The 16,939-nt window shown below is 33.3% G+C and overlaps 1 protein-coding gene across 1 annotated transcript; it reads right to left on the bottom strand.

Annotated features, from left to right (window-relative positions):
- Nucleotides 1-5,891: 5,891 nt before the first annotated feature.
- On the bottom strand, nt 5,892-14,545 carry LOC120263219 (golgin subfamily A member 3). The gene is made up of 6 exons (XM_039271092.1): nt 14,477-14,545; nt 11,301-11,490; nt 8,198-11,160; nt 7,784-8,026; nt 7,567-7,701; nt 5,892-6,477 (listed from the first exon to the last, which is right to left on the bottom strand). The coding sequence occupies exons 1-6, from the start codon at nt 14,543-14,545 to the stop codon at nt 6,226-6,228; spliced, it is 3,852 nt and encodes a 1,283-aa protein (XP_039127026.1). The 3' UTR covers nt 5,892-6,225.
- Between the last annotated feature and the right edge of the window lie 2,394 nt (nt 14,546-16,939).

The following is a 16,939-nucleotide window of genomic DNA, read 5'->3' as shown; positions in this document are numbered from 1 at the left end:
TTAATAACTAATTTAATAATAAAATTAATAGTTAAATTAATTAATACAATACTTAAAATCATTAAAATATTTATAATGTAAACAAATTTCTAATTTCTAATTTATAAATATCTTTTATCAAATGCAAAATCCTATAATACAACATCTACAGTATATCTAACCAAACACTAGATTTGACTGCACTGTATTATAAAATCCATGGATTTTCAGTTACATTGTAACTAGAAATCCACTGTATTTACATTTACACTGAACCAAAACGCCCCTAATATTCTTTTCACTTTGGTTTGTCTCAACTGAACTATAAACTTTATTAGTCAATGGTAAAAGATGATTGTCTATGGGCTTGTTTGGATTAATTTTTGAAAAACTTAGAAATATTTTTTTATGAATTAAGCATTTCTAGGTTCAAAAAAAGTTGTTTGTATTGGTTTTTCTGAAAAGTAGAAGCTTGGAAAAAAAGATAAACAACTTTTTTTCATAAGCTAGTCATGACCAACTTCTTAAAAAAAACCTGTATTCTAGCTTTATTTTTATAGCTTCTATTTCTCCAGAAAAATTAATTCAAGCACAAAAAAAAAAAAAATGTTTAACTTACTCTAGAGAAGCATTTTTTTCAAGAAGCACTTCTACTAAACTAAAAAAAAACACTTTTTGATAAATCAATTCAAACAAGATTTATATGGTAGAAAGTTCAAAGGTAATATTGTTATTTTATAAAAACTTATGCCACATGCTATATAACTCAGTATATATATTTTTTTAATTTAGATAAACCAGGTTAAGACAACAAAAACTAGAATTACAAACAGAATATAACTAGATAACTGATTGAACATATTAATAACAGTCTACTTGAAGTGGAAGTTGATCAATGACAAACAGAAAATATAATTACTCCAACTAGCAATGACAAAAAAGTAGTTCATCTAAACTAAATAATAAATTAATAAATAAATAAATATAACATCGAAAACAAACAAAACAATGTGGATAGGGGTGTAAATGAGCCAAGCTACTTGTGAGCTACTCGAGATCGGCTCGGTCAATGCTCGAATTCGATTCGATTTTTCACGAGCCGAGCCGAGCTCGAGCTTCTCGTTTACGTTATCGAGCCGAGCTTGAGCCCAAACATACTTAGCTCGTGAGGCTCGCGAGCCTAAACGAGCATATATATATAATATTAAATTATTTATATATTAATTATAAAAATATATAATTATATAACTATATTAAATTGCTTACATTATACATATATTATCCTAACTCGAGCTTAAACGAGCCGAGCTCGAGCTACTTGAGATTTTTAGTGAGCCGAGCTCGAGCACAAAAAAAATGGCTCAAACGAGCTAGAGCCGAGCTCGAGCCTTCGAATAATATATTCAAGCCGAGCTCGAGCCTAGTGATACTCGGCTCGTTTACAGCCCTAAATGTGGAGAGAGATAAAAGCACGCCGACCGTGTTAGCTCCTAATTAGACTATTTCCTTAGGTAGCGTTTAGTTGAATGTAATTCTAAATGCAGTGGATTTCCAGTTACAATGTAAGTGGAAATACTTAGTTTTAAAATACAGTGCAGTCAAATCTTGTGTTTAGTTGGATGTAACTGAAATTAATGTATTATAAAATTTTATGTTTGTTTGGAAGGATTTGTAAATCTGGAATTAGAACACACATGTATATATGTATATATGTGTGTATGTATGCATATATGCATATATGTATATGAGTATATATATATATATGTATAAATATATGTATATATGTGTATATATGCATAAATGCATATATGTATATGAGTATATATGCATATATGTATATGAATATATATATGTATATATATATACATATATACATTTATATATATACATATATGAGTATATATATATATGTATATGTGTAAAAATACATATATATGATTATATAAATATGTAAATGTATATGTATGTGTATATGTGTATATATGCATGCATGTATGTACATTTATACTTTGGTTTTCAACTCCCGGGATTTGGTTTTATGCCCAATTTGGACGTGAAAACCAAATAGAAAAAAAACTATTGTAATGTAATCCCAATTACATTAGGGTTTGCAGATACACCCAAACAAATAATGAATTTCATAAAATAAAGTATTTGGTTTTACATGTAAAACCAAATACACCCAAACAAACACACCCTTAATGAAATTGTCTATATTTGTGTGGTGTCTCAGGAACTCCAAGTTGTGTTTTGCTTTCGTAACTGAAACTTCTAATCCCAAATTACATAAACTTTTAAGGTTTATTTAAAATATAAAGTATAAGGTTTAATTAGTTATTATTTCAAAACTTTAAAATAAATTATATAAATACACAATATAATCGAACAATACTTAATTTGAAAATTTTTTTCAACATTATTAATATAGTAAAGTTAGCATCCTTCTAAAAATCAATTATACCAAACTTCAACTATGATATACTAGGTATAATCTTATATATTTGTGATTCTAGTAATTAATGTAATAACTAGTGATAAATTAAAAGATTGCAATATATATATAACATTTTAATTTAAACCTTAAGGGTGCATTTCACCCAGAAAAATTGGGGACAGTAGTAAAACACTTTTTTTTTTTCTTCATTGGATTTGTAAATGTTGTGGGAGTCAAAAAAAAATGGTGAAGAATAGTACAAGTTGATTTTTGTTTTTCTATCATAACCATGATACAAAAGTTTAAATGAGAGAAAAAAATAATTAAAAATATTATTACTTTTAATTAAAATAAGAAATTACAATGATATCTCAATCATCATTCACCCTAGTCATCAATGACAGTTGTCGATAGGCTACTAGCCACCATCAACCGCTATTAACCGAATATTGGTATTATTTGACTACGATCGTCCATCAACCACTAATATTGTTCGACTATTACCAGACTACCAACCACTAATATCATTCGGTTATCACCGCTGGTCAATCACCAAAATAATATAAAAAATATCATAATAATTTTTATTTTAATTTTTTATTTTTTCCTGGATTAACACGCAATATTTTATTAAACATCAAATATGGAGAAACACAAATGCAAAACACATGTGCAATACTTCACCCATTTGTGTCATGGTGTAGTGCTTGTCAACCATAACCAAGTAAATACTTTATGAAAGTTTCATTAGTTCCAATTAATCGCATGAATTTTTCAATAAAATGACAATTTTACCCTTGCATCCTAGACCATGTAACATGCCAAGAATTACTCCAAAGTTTGATTGATATATATAAAAATCAAAAACTCAATAAAAAAATCAATAAAAATAAAAATGCTATTAATGAGCAGAACAACAACAAACTTCAGATAATAATAATAATAATAATAATAATAATAATAAAATGATGATATGATGATGATGCAGTGCAACACTGTAAATAAGATGGAGATTGGATTTGAGGGCTGACAATTCAAGCTGGAAAGGACCTGTCCTTTCTTTTGGGTGTGTGTGTGTTGTCAACTTGAGGGTATCTCTTATCATTTGGGTCCCCCACCCTTGCCTTCCCTTTCATTCATTCACTCATTCATTCATTCATTAAATAAATTAAATAATAATAAATAATAAATATTAATATTAATAATAAAAGCATATCTAAATATATTTAATATATATATTTCTAATAATTCATAATTACTTATATACCCTTCAAGAAACCAAGAGTAATAGGGGTAATGTTAATGCATGTAGAGGGGTATTTGTGTAAAATAAAAGAATATAGACAACAAATGCTAAAAAGTATATGGTAGTGGTGAGAAATTGTGGGGGGGGGCATCTTGGTGTTGCTCCCCTAAAGTTGGCACATTCCAATGGAATATTGACTCAATTTCATAGCCTCAATTTTCAAAGCACACCACCAATCATGTGATGTAAAAGATTAAATTAATTAATTAATTAATTAATTAAAAAAAGAAAATAAAAATAAAATAAAATAAAAGGTAGCATTTCCTTGGATCCCATTTCATATGGGGGAGAAATATATATATCCCTTGTGTATCACTTGAACCTGAGCCATCCACAAATTCCTTTATTTTTTTTTTTTGGGGGTTTTAGGGAGACAGAGACGGGCATGTACCTCAACTGCAGCCCATGAAGCCCATATATAAAATTTGGGATTTGGAATCACAGCTCTCAGACACGCACCCACATACCACAGAATTAATCTCTTGTCAATTATCAAACAACTTCTTAGAATATCCGAACGCCAATTGACTAAAAAATCATTGATCACAAATGACTATATTTAATGTCACATACCATAAACCATATTGATGTTTTAATCTATTTGTGGTTTATCCACTTTTTTAAAAAACCATATTGACGTTCATTTATATATATATATATATATAAGTCATAAATTTGACTCGGTTATTAATTTGAAAAAAATGAAATACCAATTAATTGATTTTTATTATGTTTCATCTCATGAATTATTTTTTTTTATATAAAAAATTATTTTAGTGTTTAATTTACTTACATGTAAAGGAAAAAGTAGACTTGAGAAAATATTTATGTAATGTAATTAAGAAACTAGAGCTAACATATTTATGCCATCTAAAAATAAATAAAAGTATACTATTTTTGAAGTTTAAATTATTTAAATTATTTATAGTATTCAAAAAATGAAAATAATATTTATTTTAAAAAATAATTTATAGAAAAATAAAATAAAGAATTATTATTATTATTATTATTATTATTATTATTATTATTATTTAACAATAAATAGACATACCATAAGTAACATGTTCAAACATGAAGTTAATTTTTCAGCACAGTTGTGTCTAAACTAAAATTCAAACCCATTTACTCAACAAAACACTAATACCCCACGCAGAAAATTCAGTACCAATAAATCGAGAGGCGATAGACATTTATTATTATTTTCGTATTATTTGCTTCAAAAACCTAAGTGAAACATAAGACACTTCTTTGTGTGCATAAATAAAGGAAAAAAAAAATTTGGAGAAAAATAACTTTCCTGGGCTTAGTTGTGCATCCCAAAGGTATCTATCTATGTTGTCATCATTTACATATATGTCCAATTGTCCATTAAAAAAAAAAATCAGAATTAGTAAAATAAAGGAGGAATAGCGCCTGCTCCATTAGCATATCATGGTTTTACATCATAAACAAATCAAATCAATAAGCATTCCAAACAAAACAAACATGCATTAGAGTACAATACCCCAAAAATTTTATAAAAAAAAAATCAATATGAAGAACACATCAGAAAACTAAATCCAAATAAAACATAATAAAAATATCATCACACTTTAGTCTATTGGCACCGAGCACCCTACGTATGGACAAAGTCCAGAGGTTAATTCTTCACTGCATCAAAAGTAAGGGCAAGCGCTAGGGCGTATAATATATTTTAAAAATCAATGCAAACTCTTGAGGTGTGACTTGTGCACATTTGTACACCAAAAGAAAAAATAACCCATCTGTTTCAAGCTTTAATTACTCAAACTCATGTATACAGGAAATAGATTCAAAGCGTATCTCAAATTGTCTTAAATAATGGCTAATCTAATTTCATATTTTTCATAGATTCAATTGTGTCAGCATTATGAACACATTTTAATGTTTATTATCTCTAACAGCAATAGTTACATCAATCAAAGGCGAACTTAGTGTTTTTCAAAACCAAAAATTCCTGGTCATAACTCTAAACACAAAAATTCAATGAAGAAATTTATACAGGTTTGATAGTCATACCAGTTCTCTATTCCAGAAGAAGAAAGACGATGATCCAGCCGTAATCACTAATCAATGCTTCACTAATCAGAGAAGCAAAGAATTCAGTGAGAATCTGCTGCAAGAATGAAGAAATTATCAGTATCACAGTATCACTCTCTAAACATAAAAACATTTTATCTGACACAAAATCCAAATTACTTACAATACATAGAAGTTTTACATGTTCAAATACAGCAAAATAATTACAAGCAAAGCAGCAGCTTCTTCAATGCATTTGGCTAGGAATGGACTAAGAAAAAAAAGTGAATTCCCAACCCAAACTCAGATGCTTTTGAACTACAAACATAACCAGAGAACTTCAATGGAACAAACTGGTTTTCATCCATTCCCCCCTTGGCAACACCAAGACCTAGACTGTAAATAGAAATTCAATAGCAAACCATTCTTGACTGCATATTAATCCAATGGAATAAATGAATTCACAATACTAATATCTCTTTCCAAGTATAACGCCAATAACCATGGACACCAGAGCAACGCCAAGTACGAACTTGAAGGCCATAGCGCCTGAATGATGTGCAGTATCTGTGGTCGATGCATGGGCTGGAATTGTCTCACTGGGCACAGCCTCACTTCTTTTCTTGCTCTTCCTTTTTGTTGTTGTTGATGTTCCCAACACAAAATCTCTGGATTTCACCTCCACACTGCCAACAGTGGTTTCTGTTACTGCATCCTTATCCTGCAAGCATTTGGCAAGAACAAGATGACAAACAATCAGATATGATAGTCTTCCAGCATGCCGTGATGGCTTGTGCAGCATATTTATCATTGAATTTCCAACAATGCTGCACAAGTTAATTGTAATTCATTGATTTCTATTATCATATTTACTACCATCCAGTTGACAACTGTAATTTTGCATGGTAATTTTGTTTCATTGGGAAACCACAGCTGCAAAGAAGGAATATAATATCTGATCAACAAAGTATACTTCACCAGACAGACTTAACTACCATTTATTTATTATTTATCTGCTTTATTTCTATACTTCATACTCGAACATTATTATGAAAATAACAATTTACTTATCAAAATATCATAAGGCAATGCCGTTCTTCGAAACATATTGGCAAGATGCCATCATGCAGTTATCCTCAGGCTTGACTCCACTAGCTTCCAATGAATAACCCAAACTCGCATATTTACATGTTCATATCAACAATTATTAAATTACTTTATGTAGGCCAATTCATCCCTCTAATAGAAAATGCAGTGGCTTATGATGTAAACTAAATCATTCTATTAAGTAAAAGGATCTAGTCCAAACTTAAGTATGGTATATAATATGCAGGTAGCGAAACACATAATCAAGCTTAGTTTCTAATCAATAACCCAAGTTACATAAGCAATCAATATTCCAATACAAGGCTCATGCGCTATGTGCAGATTCCTGCAAGTCTGGTCACTTGGTGGAATTGAATGAAACCATTCACTGAATTGTGCTATATGCATCCAATAATTTGTATCATGACAAAAACAAAAAAAAGAAAAATGTAAAAAGGGGTTTTATGGTACGGAAAACACTGGCTGTAAGGCATATGCCCCCAGACCAAATATCAACCTTCTAAATTACATCACATTCATAGCAAGGCCAAACTCCTGCTTCTGTACATGGGAATCTCAAGTCTCATCTTATCATATGCATCAGTACTTTTAATAGCACGTTACTTACCTTAAAAAAAACAGAAAATTTCTTGATAATGGATGAAAATTGCCAGAATAAATGATGCAGACATCAATTGATTCAGGAAAAGAAAAAGGTGCAAACCTTTGTTGCTATAGTGTTTTGAGTGAGATCTTGCTCTTTCTGAAGGTGCCTCGGACTTTCAAGGAAAAGATCTTCCTTGTGAAGACCAGCTGCATGCTCCCCCATGGCAGATAGTATTGCTTCTTTGCTTTGAATCTGAAAAATGACTGAGTGCTTCATATGCCAGTTTCAAAATTGAACAAATCTAACAAAAGATAATCAAAGGACTGCAAAGCACCTCTTCATTAGATTTCCTTCCAGCTACCAACAACTGTTGTTCAAGTTCAGTGATGCGTGCCTCCAAAAGAGCTTTCTCACATAGCCCTTGTTCTAATTTCTCTCCATATACTGCAAGAGAAGACTCTCTTTCCTTGAGCTCATTCAACTTTTCATCCATCTGAACTCTGACTTCTTCCAGTTCCTGCTTCGCAGCTTCATGCATCTCATTGAGTGAGTTATTCTCCACCTGGATAGAAGATATCTGCAGTAACAGTTTTTCCAAGATGATGAATGTACTTAGCTAAGACATAAATGTTCTGGAGGGAAATAAAATATTTCAAAATACAATTGGAGAATAAGACAGCAATCAATGGCAAGCAAACAATTCATCAATAGAGTATTCAGAATAGGCAATAAATTTCAATATACTAACCTGTGAGTCAAGTTTCTCTTTGTCAGAAGCAATCTGTTGCTTGAGATCCTCTATTACTTTTGTAGAAGAATCAAGCTGTGAAAATGTATGTTCTTTCTCTGCACTGACTGCATCAAGCGCTGCTTTTAGCTCATTCATTTTTGCCTCATACTCCGCTAGCTCCTGAGTCAAAGTCAAGTTCGTTCTGATTAAGGTCTCGTTCTCAGTCTCAAATTGCTTAGCCTTGGAATGCATCTCATCAACTAATTTGTCCATGTCCTGTAGCTTCAATGTAGTCTCTTCTAGGTTGGACTTCTGAGATTCCACAACAGCAACTGATTCTCTGACTTGTTCTTCATATATTCTCACTTGATCTTCAAGAGCAAGCAGCTTCTCATTCAAATCCCTAGCATCAGAATCCCTTTGAGTGAATTTCTGAACGGCTTCATGTAGCTGGATTTCAGTTTCCTTCACGCGGGATTCAGTTTCAGACTGGATTTGCAAGCCTCTGGAGTGCTTATCTGTTAGCTCAGCAATAGTTTTCATGTGGGAAGCTAGTTGTTCAGCAGTTGCCTCCTTCTCGGTGTGAATGGAGCTCATCAGCTCATTGACCTTGAGCTGATGAGTTTCCAACTCTTCCCTCAGCTTTTTATTAGTTCCTGCCAATAATTCATTCTCAGAAGATGACTGTTCAGCTTTTCCTTCGATATCTGCTAGCTTCCTTTTGAGATCATCAATTGTCTCTTCTAGAGCAACAAATTTTATTGCATTTGCCTCCAATTCCGCTTTCAGTGATGCAACTTTTTCAGTTGCTTCAAGAGCCTGGTTTTGATATAGAAGAACTTGTTCATCCAGGGACTTCACTTCCTCGAGCAACTGTCTTGTTTCTGAATCCTTTTGAGAAATACTTTCTAATGCTGCTTGAAGTTTTAGTTCTGATTCTTTAGAAAATGAATTATGAAAGCTTTCTAGCTCCAAGCTTCTTGCATTTGCTTGTTCTGCTGCCCGCCCATGATGTTCTAACTGTTCTTCTGTGAATCTTAGCTTTTCCAGTAACTCCGCCTCTCTCACAGTGAAAGCCTGCAGATCTTCTTCAACACTTTCCACTTTCTCTCGCACTGATTTTAATTCTCCTTGTAAGACGTCAACAACATTCTCGGCATGGCCAACTTTTTCTGCATAAAGTTTTGATAGTTCTTCAAATTTCTTCTTCTCATCAGTAGTGGTACTCAACATATCAGCTAACTCTTGCTCTTTCACATTGGCAGTTTGCAGCAAGACTTCAAGGCTTGCTGATTTTGCCTGGAATGCTTCTAGTTCTGCAGAAATCTCGGAAATTCTGACACCATGCCGCGTTGCTTCTGCTTCAGCATCTCTATGTTTTGTCTCCATAACACTCACTAGATTTTCGAGCTCCTGTGTTCGATAATTAGCAGTCTCCAACAATAGGTCCAGTTCACTTGCTTTCTTTCCAGCATCTTCTGCTCGTGAATGTGATTCTTGAACCAAATTTTCCAGTTCTAGATTGCGTTGATGTGTCTCACTGGCCCTCCCTTCATGTTCAGTGCATTTTTCAGCGAGTTGCTTCAACTCTTGTTCAAGTGCATCGTGCTTTGTGCTTGAACTACCTAAAGAAGATTCCAATTGGCCAATTCTTTCTTCATAGGCCTGGAAATGGCATCTTGATAGCTCTTTTGCCTCATCAGCTTCTTTTAACAAAGTGGTCAGCTCTGCTGTTTTCTCCTTGAGTTCATTTATTTCTCTATCTGCATCAGTGAATCGCAGTTCTGCCAAAGCTAACTGTTGCTCGAGCTCTGTACTCTGCTTCTCTGTAGACATCAACTTCACCTCAGTCTCCTTCAATTGAGACTTCACATCTTCCTCAGATGCTTTGGATGCCTGAAGCAAAGCATCAAGCTCAAGAATTTTCTGAATTTCAGCTTCAGCACTCTTTTTGGATTCTTCTAGGTTGTCTTCAAGGACCTTCTGTTTTTGTTCGAGTTCCTCAATTTTTGATAATGCCTGAGTGAGGAGTAAGGCTGTGTTGCCGAGGTTTGTGTCAGCCAGATTAAGCTTTTCCTCTAGTTCATTGCACAACTCCTTATTCATTGATAAATTTGTGTTTAGGTCAGCAATGATGTTCTCAAGAGCTTCCTTTTCTCCACTCAACTTAGCCACCTCCTCCAGTAGATTTGATGTTTGAGTTCCATGGGCTTTCAAGCTTTCTTCAAAAGTTTGCCTTATCTTCAGTTCTTCTAGAAGCTTTGCATCAAGTTCCTCAAGCTTAGCAATCTTTGCTTGGCTCTCTTCTTTGGAGGCTGATAACAGACTTTCCAAAGCTATTATGTCTTCTCTCATCTGTTCTTCAGAAACTTTCCGAAGATTTAGTTGTTCTGTCAGATCATGAATAGTGCTTTCCTCTGAAGCAAGCTTTTGCTCTAAATCTGTTATTTTTGAATTTGAAAACTGCAACATCTCCCGGGTAGCTGAGAGCTCTGATACAGTTGCAGACAATGCTTCTTCGACTTTTTGATTCTCTGTAATCTTATCATATAGGCCCTTCAACTCTTCCTGCAGATTGCCTATTTGATCTTCCATGTCCTTGGCACCAAGTTTTGCAGCTTCTAGCATATTCTCAAACTCTAAAGCCTTCTTTGCTTGTACCTCAGCATGTGAGCTTTTCTCATTACTGAGCTCTTCAAATTTTCTTGCCTCGGCTGCTGATATTACCAGCTTTGATTCAAACTCTTCCATCACTTTTTTTGAATTTTCCAGCTCAGCAGACAATCCACTGAAAGCTTCCTTCACATCAACTAGCTCCTTCTGCTTCACTTCTAGAGCCCCCAATGCCTCTTGCAGTGACTCAAGCTGCTTATTGTACTTTAGTTCAGCTCCTAGAACCTCATCTTTCAGGCTCACCCGGTCAGATTCAAGCTGCTCACAATGCTTCTCAATTTTTCTAGCTTTTCTTCGGCAAGGCCAATCTCAGATTTGAATCGGAGTTTCTCTGATTCTGAATCTTCCAGTTGTCTAGCAACAATTGCGAGTTGTTGTTCAAGGGCTTTAATTTTTTCATCAAATTCTTGTAAGTCGGCATTTTTAGCCAAATTGCTGGAATCCGAACATTGGGCAGACGGAATTTCATCCACTTTGGCTACTGGTGTGACTGAATGCGGAACTTCCTTCACATCGATAGATTCTTTTTCTATCTTTATAAAATCATCTGACGTCACTTCCTCTTCCATGTCTTCTTTGCTACCTCCTTTGGTTGATAGGTGTGACTTTCCATTGACTAGATTTTCATCTCCCTCCACCTGTAATTGAGTACTTGTCAGAAAAGGCAATTTTAGCTGATTTAAGTTGTTTGGTGGGGCACAAAAGTAGTGTTCTATTTTAGACCATCTGCACAGACTACACAAACTTAATATGCAAGAAAATTGTTTGTCTGTTTCTCGCAAGAAGTCTTGCAATTTGGTGAGCATCATGTGTATAAACAGTCTTACCTAAGAAAGTTTATGATTGCAAGAGACAACCTTCAATGAAAATAGCTAATTGTATGGTATATCAGAGAAATAGCACCATGCCTATGTTAATGACTTTGCAAATTTCAAATATGGCAAGTAAAGAGTTCTTAGAAATGTCACAAACTATTGAATAGCTGAGTAGTTGTTGAATTCAATTGAAATACAACTAAAATTAAATTAAAAATTTATGTTTCATTAATTAATAAGCTTGAAATTCAGATTCTCACTTCACTTAATACCTCAACAAAAAAACTGTTACATGACAAGTTTACAGCATGTTTAAGTATGGCACCTGCTTAAAGTAAAAGAATGATTTTTCTTCTTTTTATCCTTTTTTCTGTAATACAATTCTCCATGCTGAACTAGGCAGGCATTAGTAATGAATTACAATTGTGTTATTTAAGTTTAAGACAGCAGATGCCCAAATACCTATCAGCTTTTGAATCAGGTATTGAGCCTTTCCTCAAGAAGACAAGGATAAAGGAAGTTAAGTGTTAACAGATGCTGACATGTTTGCTTTTAGAAAAACTGACAGAAAAGTAGATCAAGCTAAATATAATAAAATATTGGGATGAACGACTTCCCTCAACAATTAGACATTAAATTTTGAAAATCCTTGGTCAAAAACTAGTCTATACGTTGTTGCAGAATGGTTTCTGATCTATACACAATTTACATAAAAGGAATGAATAAACAAGATCTAAACACCTTCATTTGCTTTCCATAAATAACTTCAACATTGTTAAGAGGGCAAGTGTAGATATGGTAGAATCACAAAGCTGTGATCATGAAGTTTAGCTAATTCAGACCTAGCATGCATGAGTTTCTTACATTTTCATACTCAAACACGTTAAGGAATTCCTAACCTGTGGAAGAAAATATCTGTAAGGTATAATTAAATACTATTGAATGGCAACATGTATTGCATAGTGTTTGAAATTTAGTTGAGCAATTATATACACCTTATAAGCATTTTAATTAACTTTTATGGATGATTTATTGATCTTGATAGGATTCTTCAAAGAAGCCAATCCTTCTTGTATAAAGGGGAAGGAAGATCCCTGACCCTGGGATAAGCTAAATTTTTTCAGCAGCATAATTTTAACTATATCATTCTTAACAATAGCTAAATGTAATAAACATTCTCTTTGCTATACTTAGATGATCAGAAAATAATACCTTGGACCAAAGAAAGTTATTCATGATTACAACTCAGACCAACGTCATAGGACTTATCTAGTGTATCTAACCCTCATAAGTCAATCTAAAGAACCAATACACAAGATTGCATAGGATATGCCTTGTTGTCTATGGCGAGGGAAACCATTATAGGCCAATTTATTAAGTCAGAAGTAGCTGAAGCAACTTCACTGATAAAATTAGTCCCTTTCTTCAAGATTAGAAAATGAATCACAGACATAGTTTTAAGTGCACTGATTGTTGGGATATCGTCTTCGCAAAATGCTTAAACAAGCAAAATATCATATCTCAATCAAAGAGTTGCATTATTTATATTGTCATAAAGCACCAATCGTTAACATCCTACCTTACAACTATGTATCAGTCCCTCATATCAATTTCCTGTAGCTTTTACTTTTCAACACATCCATTTATTTATACATGAAAATCCCTGTAAGCTCTAGAAAAGGAAAGCTATTGTCAACATCTTGTCAACAATAGCAACTTCAAGAAAATTAATACACCCACAAACACATTAAAATAACCAACAACTAATTTTCCTCCAACAAAGTTAATTCTTTCCTGGAAGCAACACATATAAGCAGACTCTTTTGGAGATAATCAACAGAACCTCCAAGAGTGTTCACAAACTAATTAATTATTCTTCACTATTTTCTGTGTATCATCATAAGCCCACTCCCATTTGTTGTGCCTTGGAGAAAGTTGGTTTTCCTATGATTTGAAATTCTATTTTCCATTACTTTGTTATTGGTTTTACCTATCAGATGCAATCATCACCGATAGCGTCTGCAACTGGTTGCTCCATACTCACATAGGCATTCACAGAATCATGCATATGTTGGTGTTCACTTCACATTTGAGCATGCAACCCATTTTTGAGGCAGGCAAGAAACAGCAACATGAGTGAGAGATTAATAGAGAACTTTTCTTCATCATGTGAGCATTCTCATTTCTACAACATTCAACTCTTTGAGCTTGTTTTTTTTTAATAGCGTTTATAATTTACAACTATGCATTATGCTTTATAGCCTTCTTGTCCTATTTAAATATATGGTCCTCCTTATCCAATTCCAATCAAATTAGCATCAAAAGCATCAGATATAGTTGACCAAAGAAATCTTCATTATAAGCAAGCTAAGGGAGTAACCTATTAGATCCTAGAGAAGTGGCACTCAGTGTCTTGAAACATAAGTTTGATTTATATGTTTAGTTGTCATTTGATTTACAATTTACATTGTTCCATCTCATATCTCTTGAGAATTCATAACATTGTTGTTAGTGTGGGTCAGTTTATTTCATTTGATTTCATAATCAGCAGTCAAATAGTTGTGCAAACCAACAGAACTATCAGTCCCAACCAATACTAGAGAAAAAGCAATCAGCGTCCTTCCATGAATATGAATAAACATTGAAGAGTAGAGAGAGTACATTCGCAGCCTTTTTTAAAATTCACAATAATAAGATAAAACATACAAACAAATTGGCAACCAAAAGACACATAATGTAGCTTAAAAATAATATTGGTAATGCACATCAGCTGCAATACATCAACTAAGATAAAGAACGCATGCATTACCTCAACCTCAAGCTTGGTGGGCAACTGCACTTCAACCTCTGCAGAGCTAGCCTGTGTCTCTCCTTCCATTTAATTGTGCACTAAAACGCCCAGTCCAGACCTTCAAAACGAAGTAAAGAAGTTATAGAGCATTCTCATCAAACTGATCACCTTTAGATGCTATAACGTATAAAGCAAAAGTCAAGAAAGCAATATAAAACCAACTTTAGCTTTCAAGATGGAACTGCTACGGGAACACTAAATTACCCACCCCAGCCCCTAAAGCAAAGGGGCCCAGGTAATTGAAGCAGCAAAAACTGTGTAAATAATTTCTAACTATAGATTCAAAATATTTATAAACCACAATTTTAGTACAAAATACAATAAGAATTTCTATAATTGAATATAAATAACCAATCACTTCACAAGAATAAGATTTCCAAACCTCCATCACAAATACCAATAACCACTACCTCTACTACATGCTTCTTTTAATTTTTTCCCCTCAAAATTTGATTTTTATCAATTAATCAACATACAAATATGCTGATAAATAGGAAAAAGACAATAGCTTTGGAAAAACCAAAAGTATAAAATCGAGAAAACAGATTGTGATTACTCATGACAACTTTACAATAAAAAAAAAGTTACTGACTAGTGCCAAATTAAAAAATATAAATTACATTTATACGAAAACAGCAAGCTTAAGCCAATTAAATAAGTCTGATCTACATTTAATATAAATAATTTCACTACAGTTTCTTAAATAATAAAACACTAATTCTACCAAACACTCATACATGTCATGATATTTTAACAGGGTTTTGATGCGTTCTCTTAAAGCATGAAACCCTGGAACAGACAAAAGCAAACAAATCGGACCCATTGCCATCCTCAAAGCCAAGAGGTGCCCATGTCACGTGACACACACGTGTCACAGCTGGCAGAGAAGGAACCTGAAATTCCATTTCTACCCGTATGATGCATATAGTGCTGATCACGAGGAGTGATCAAAGGGTCTGCTGATTTCCTGTTAATCAGATGATAAAAGAAGCAACTTTAAAAATCGTGCGCCACCAACCTAAGCGAACAAAGAGAATCATACACACATGGCCCGCCATTTTTGTTTGCAGACAAGTGGAAAACCGGAAGATATAGAGAGTGTTTTCCGGGGAAAAAAAAGGATTTTTTTTAGTTAAGATTTAAAGAAAACTGGAATAATCCTTGAATTTGTTATTCCAACAACCTAGATTTCTACAAGGATAAACACATGAACAAGAATAAAATTTCAAAAATGTTAATACCTAATTTGTAACAAATTAAGCAATAAATTCAATTAGTTTTTTTCATGAAAATCGAGGCAATGAAACAATATATCAGCACGGCTTTTCGGGAAAGAGAAGAACACAAAGATATGCAAAGAAACAAAAATAGAAAATTTTCATCGTTTTTCTTGGTTTCCCTCTCTTTCCCGAATGATCATCCAAAGTTCGATCGAAACAGAGGGAAAGAGAACCAAAGCAAAAACAAACCATTTCCAGATGAGATCGATGCGAGAAATCACTTCGATCTACATAACCTCCGTGGAAAAAAACACCAGTTCATGAACCAAAGAATCGAAGCATATTCGATCCGAGATAGATCCAAAAAGTCGATTAATTCAATCAACAAACACAGCAAGAGAAAAACTCAATCCATCCTCGATTCAGTGCAAAAAAGAGCAAAGATTCGATCGAGATCACAAGGAATTCAAACAAGTTGAGGAATTCCAATCACTTACCCAGAGATTCAAAGCCGATCGCCCTTTCAATCCCTCTCTCTCTCTCTCGCTGGCTTTGGCTTCAAAGAGACGAGAGAAGCCAAAGAAGTAGTATAAAGGACGGCGGAGAGCGGTGAATGTTTTTATATGATCACCGAGGTGAGCGTAGCGGGGAGTTAGGAAGGAAAGGGTGAAGAGGTGGGCGGTGATGATACCGCGGAGGATCTCATCGGGGCCAGCTTGGAATTCCGCCTTTCGGACTTGGAATGTAATAACGAATATTGGCCCATGTTTTATAGTTTTATTACGTTTTTGCCATTGAGTGGTGATTCATTCAGTAATACCCTTGGGTTTTTTTTTTTCATATTTATTTTTTTAATAATTTTTTTAATAACTTATTATTATTAATACAATAAAAATAATGGATGCCTAATACAGATAACCGACATTATTGTAGTAGTCACTTATATGTTTTTTTTATTTTAACAGCTAACTCTATTACTATTCTACCTATTAATGAGTTATGAATTTTTAGATCGAATTAATTATAATTATCTATTTATTTTTTGGATGACTATAAATATCTCTTTAATTTTTTTTAAAATTAGATATAAAAAAATAGAGAAAAATGAATAAAAAGATATGAAGTAGAATTAAGGGTATTCAGTGTATTTTCTTTCTCTTTATTGTTTATGTTTTTTTATACTTATTGAATATTTATGAAA

This window comes from Dioscorea cayenensis, chromosome 6, assembly GCF_009730915.1.
Source record: "Dioscorea cayenensis subsp. rotundata cultivar TDr96_F1 chromosome 6, TDr96_F1_v2_PseudoChromosome.rev07_lg8_w22 25.fasta, whole genome shotgun sequence".
NCBI classification, from domain to species: Eukaryota; Viridiplantae; Streptophyta; class Magnoliopsida; order Dioscoreales; family Dioscoreaceae; genus Dioscorea; species Dioscorea cayenensis.
The sequence above is the reverse complement of the archived record's forward strand: the minus strand, read 5'-3'. Positions and strand labels throughout refer to the sequence as shown.

Excerpts from the sequence above, each read along its gene's own strand:
- LOC120263219 (XM_039271092.1), bottom strand. The coding sequence starts at position 14,545 with ATGGAAGGAGAGACACAGGCTAGCTCTGCAGAGGTTGAAGTGCAGTTG. Across the intron at positions 11,491-14,476 it reads CCACCAAGCTTGAGGTTGAG|GTGGAGGGAGATGAAAATCT; the intron begins GTAATGCATGCG and ends ACTCAATTACAG. Across the intron at positions 8,027-8,197 it reads AAGAGAAACTTGACTCACAG|ATATCTTCTATCCAGGTGGA; the intron begins GTTAGTATATTG and ends CTGTTACTGCAG.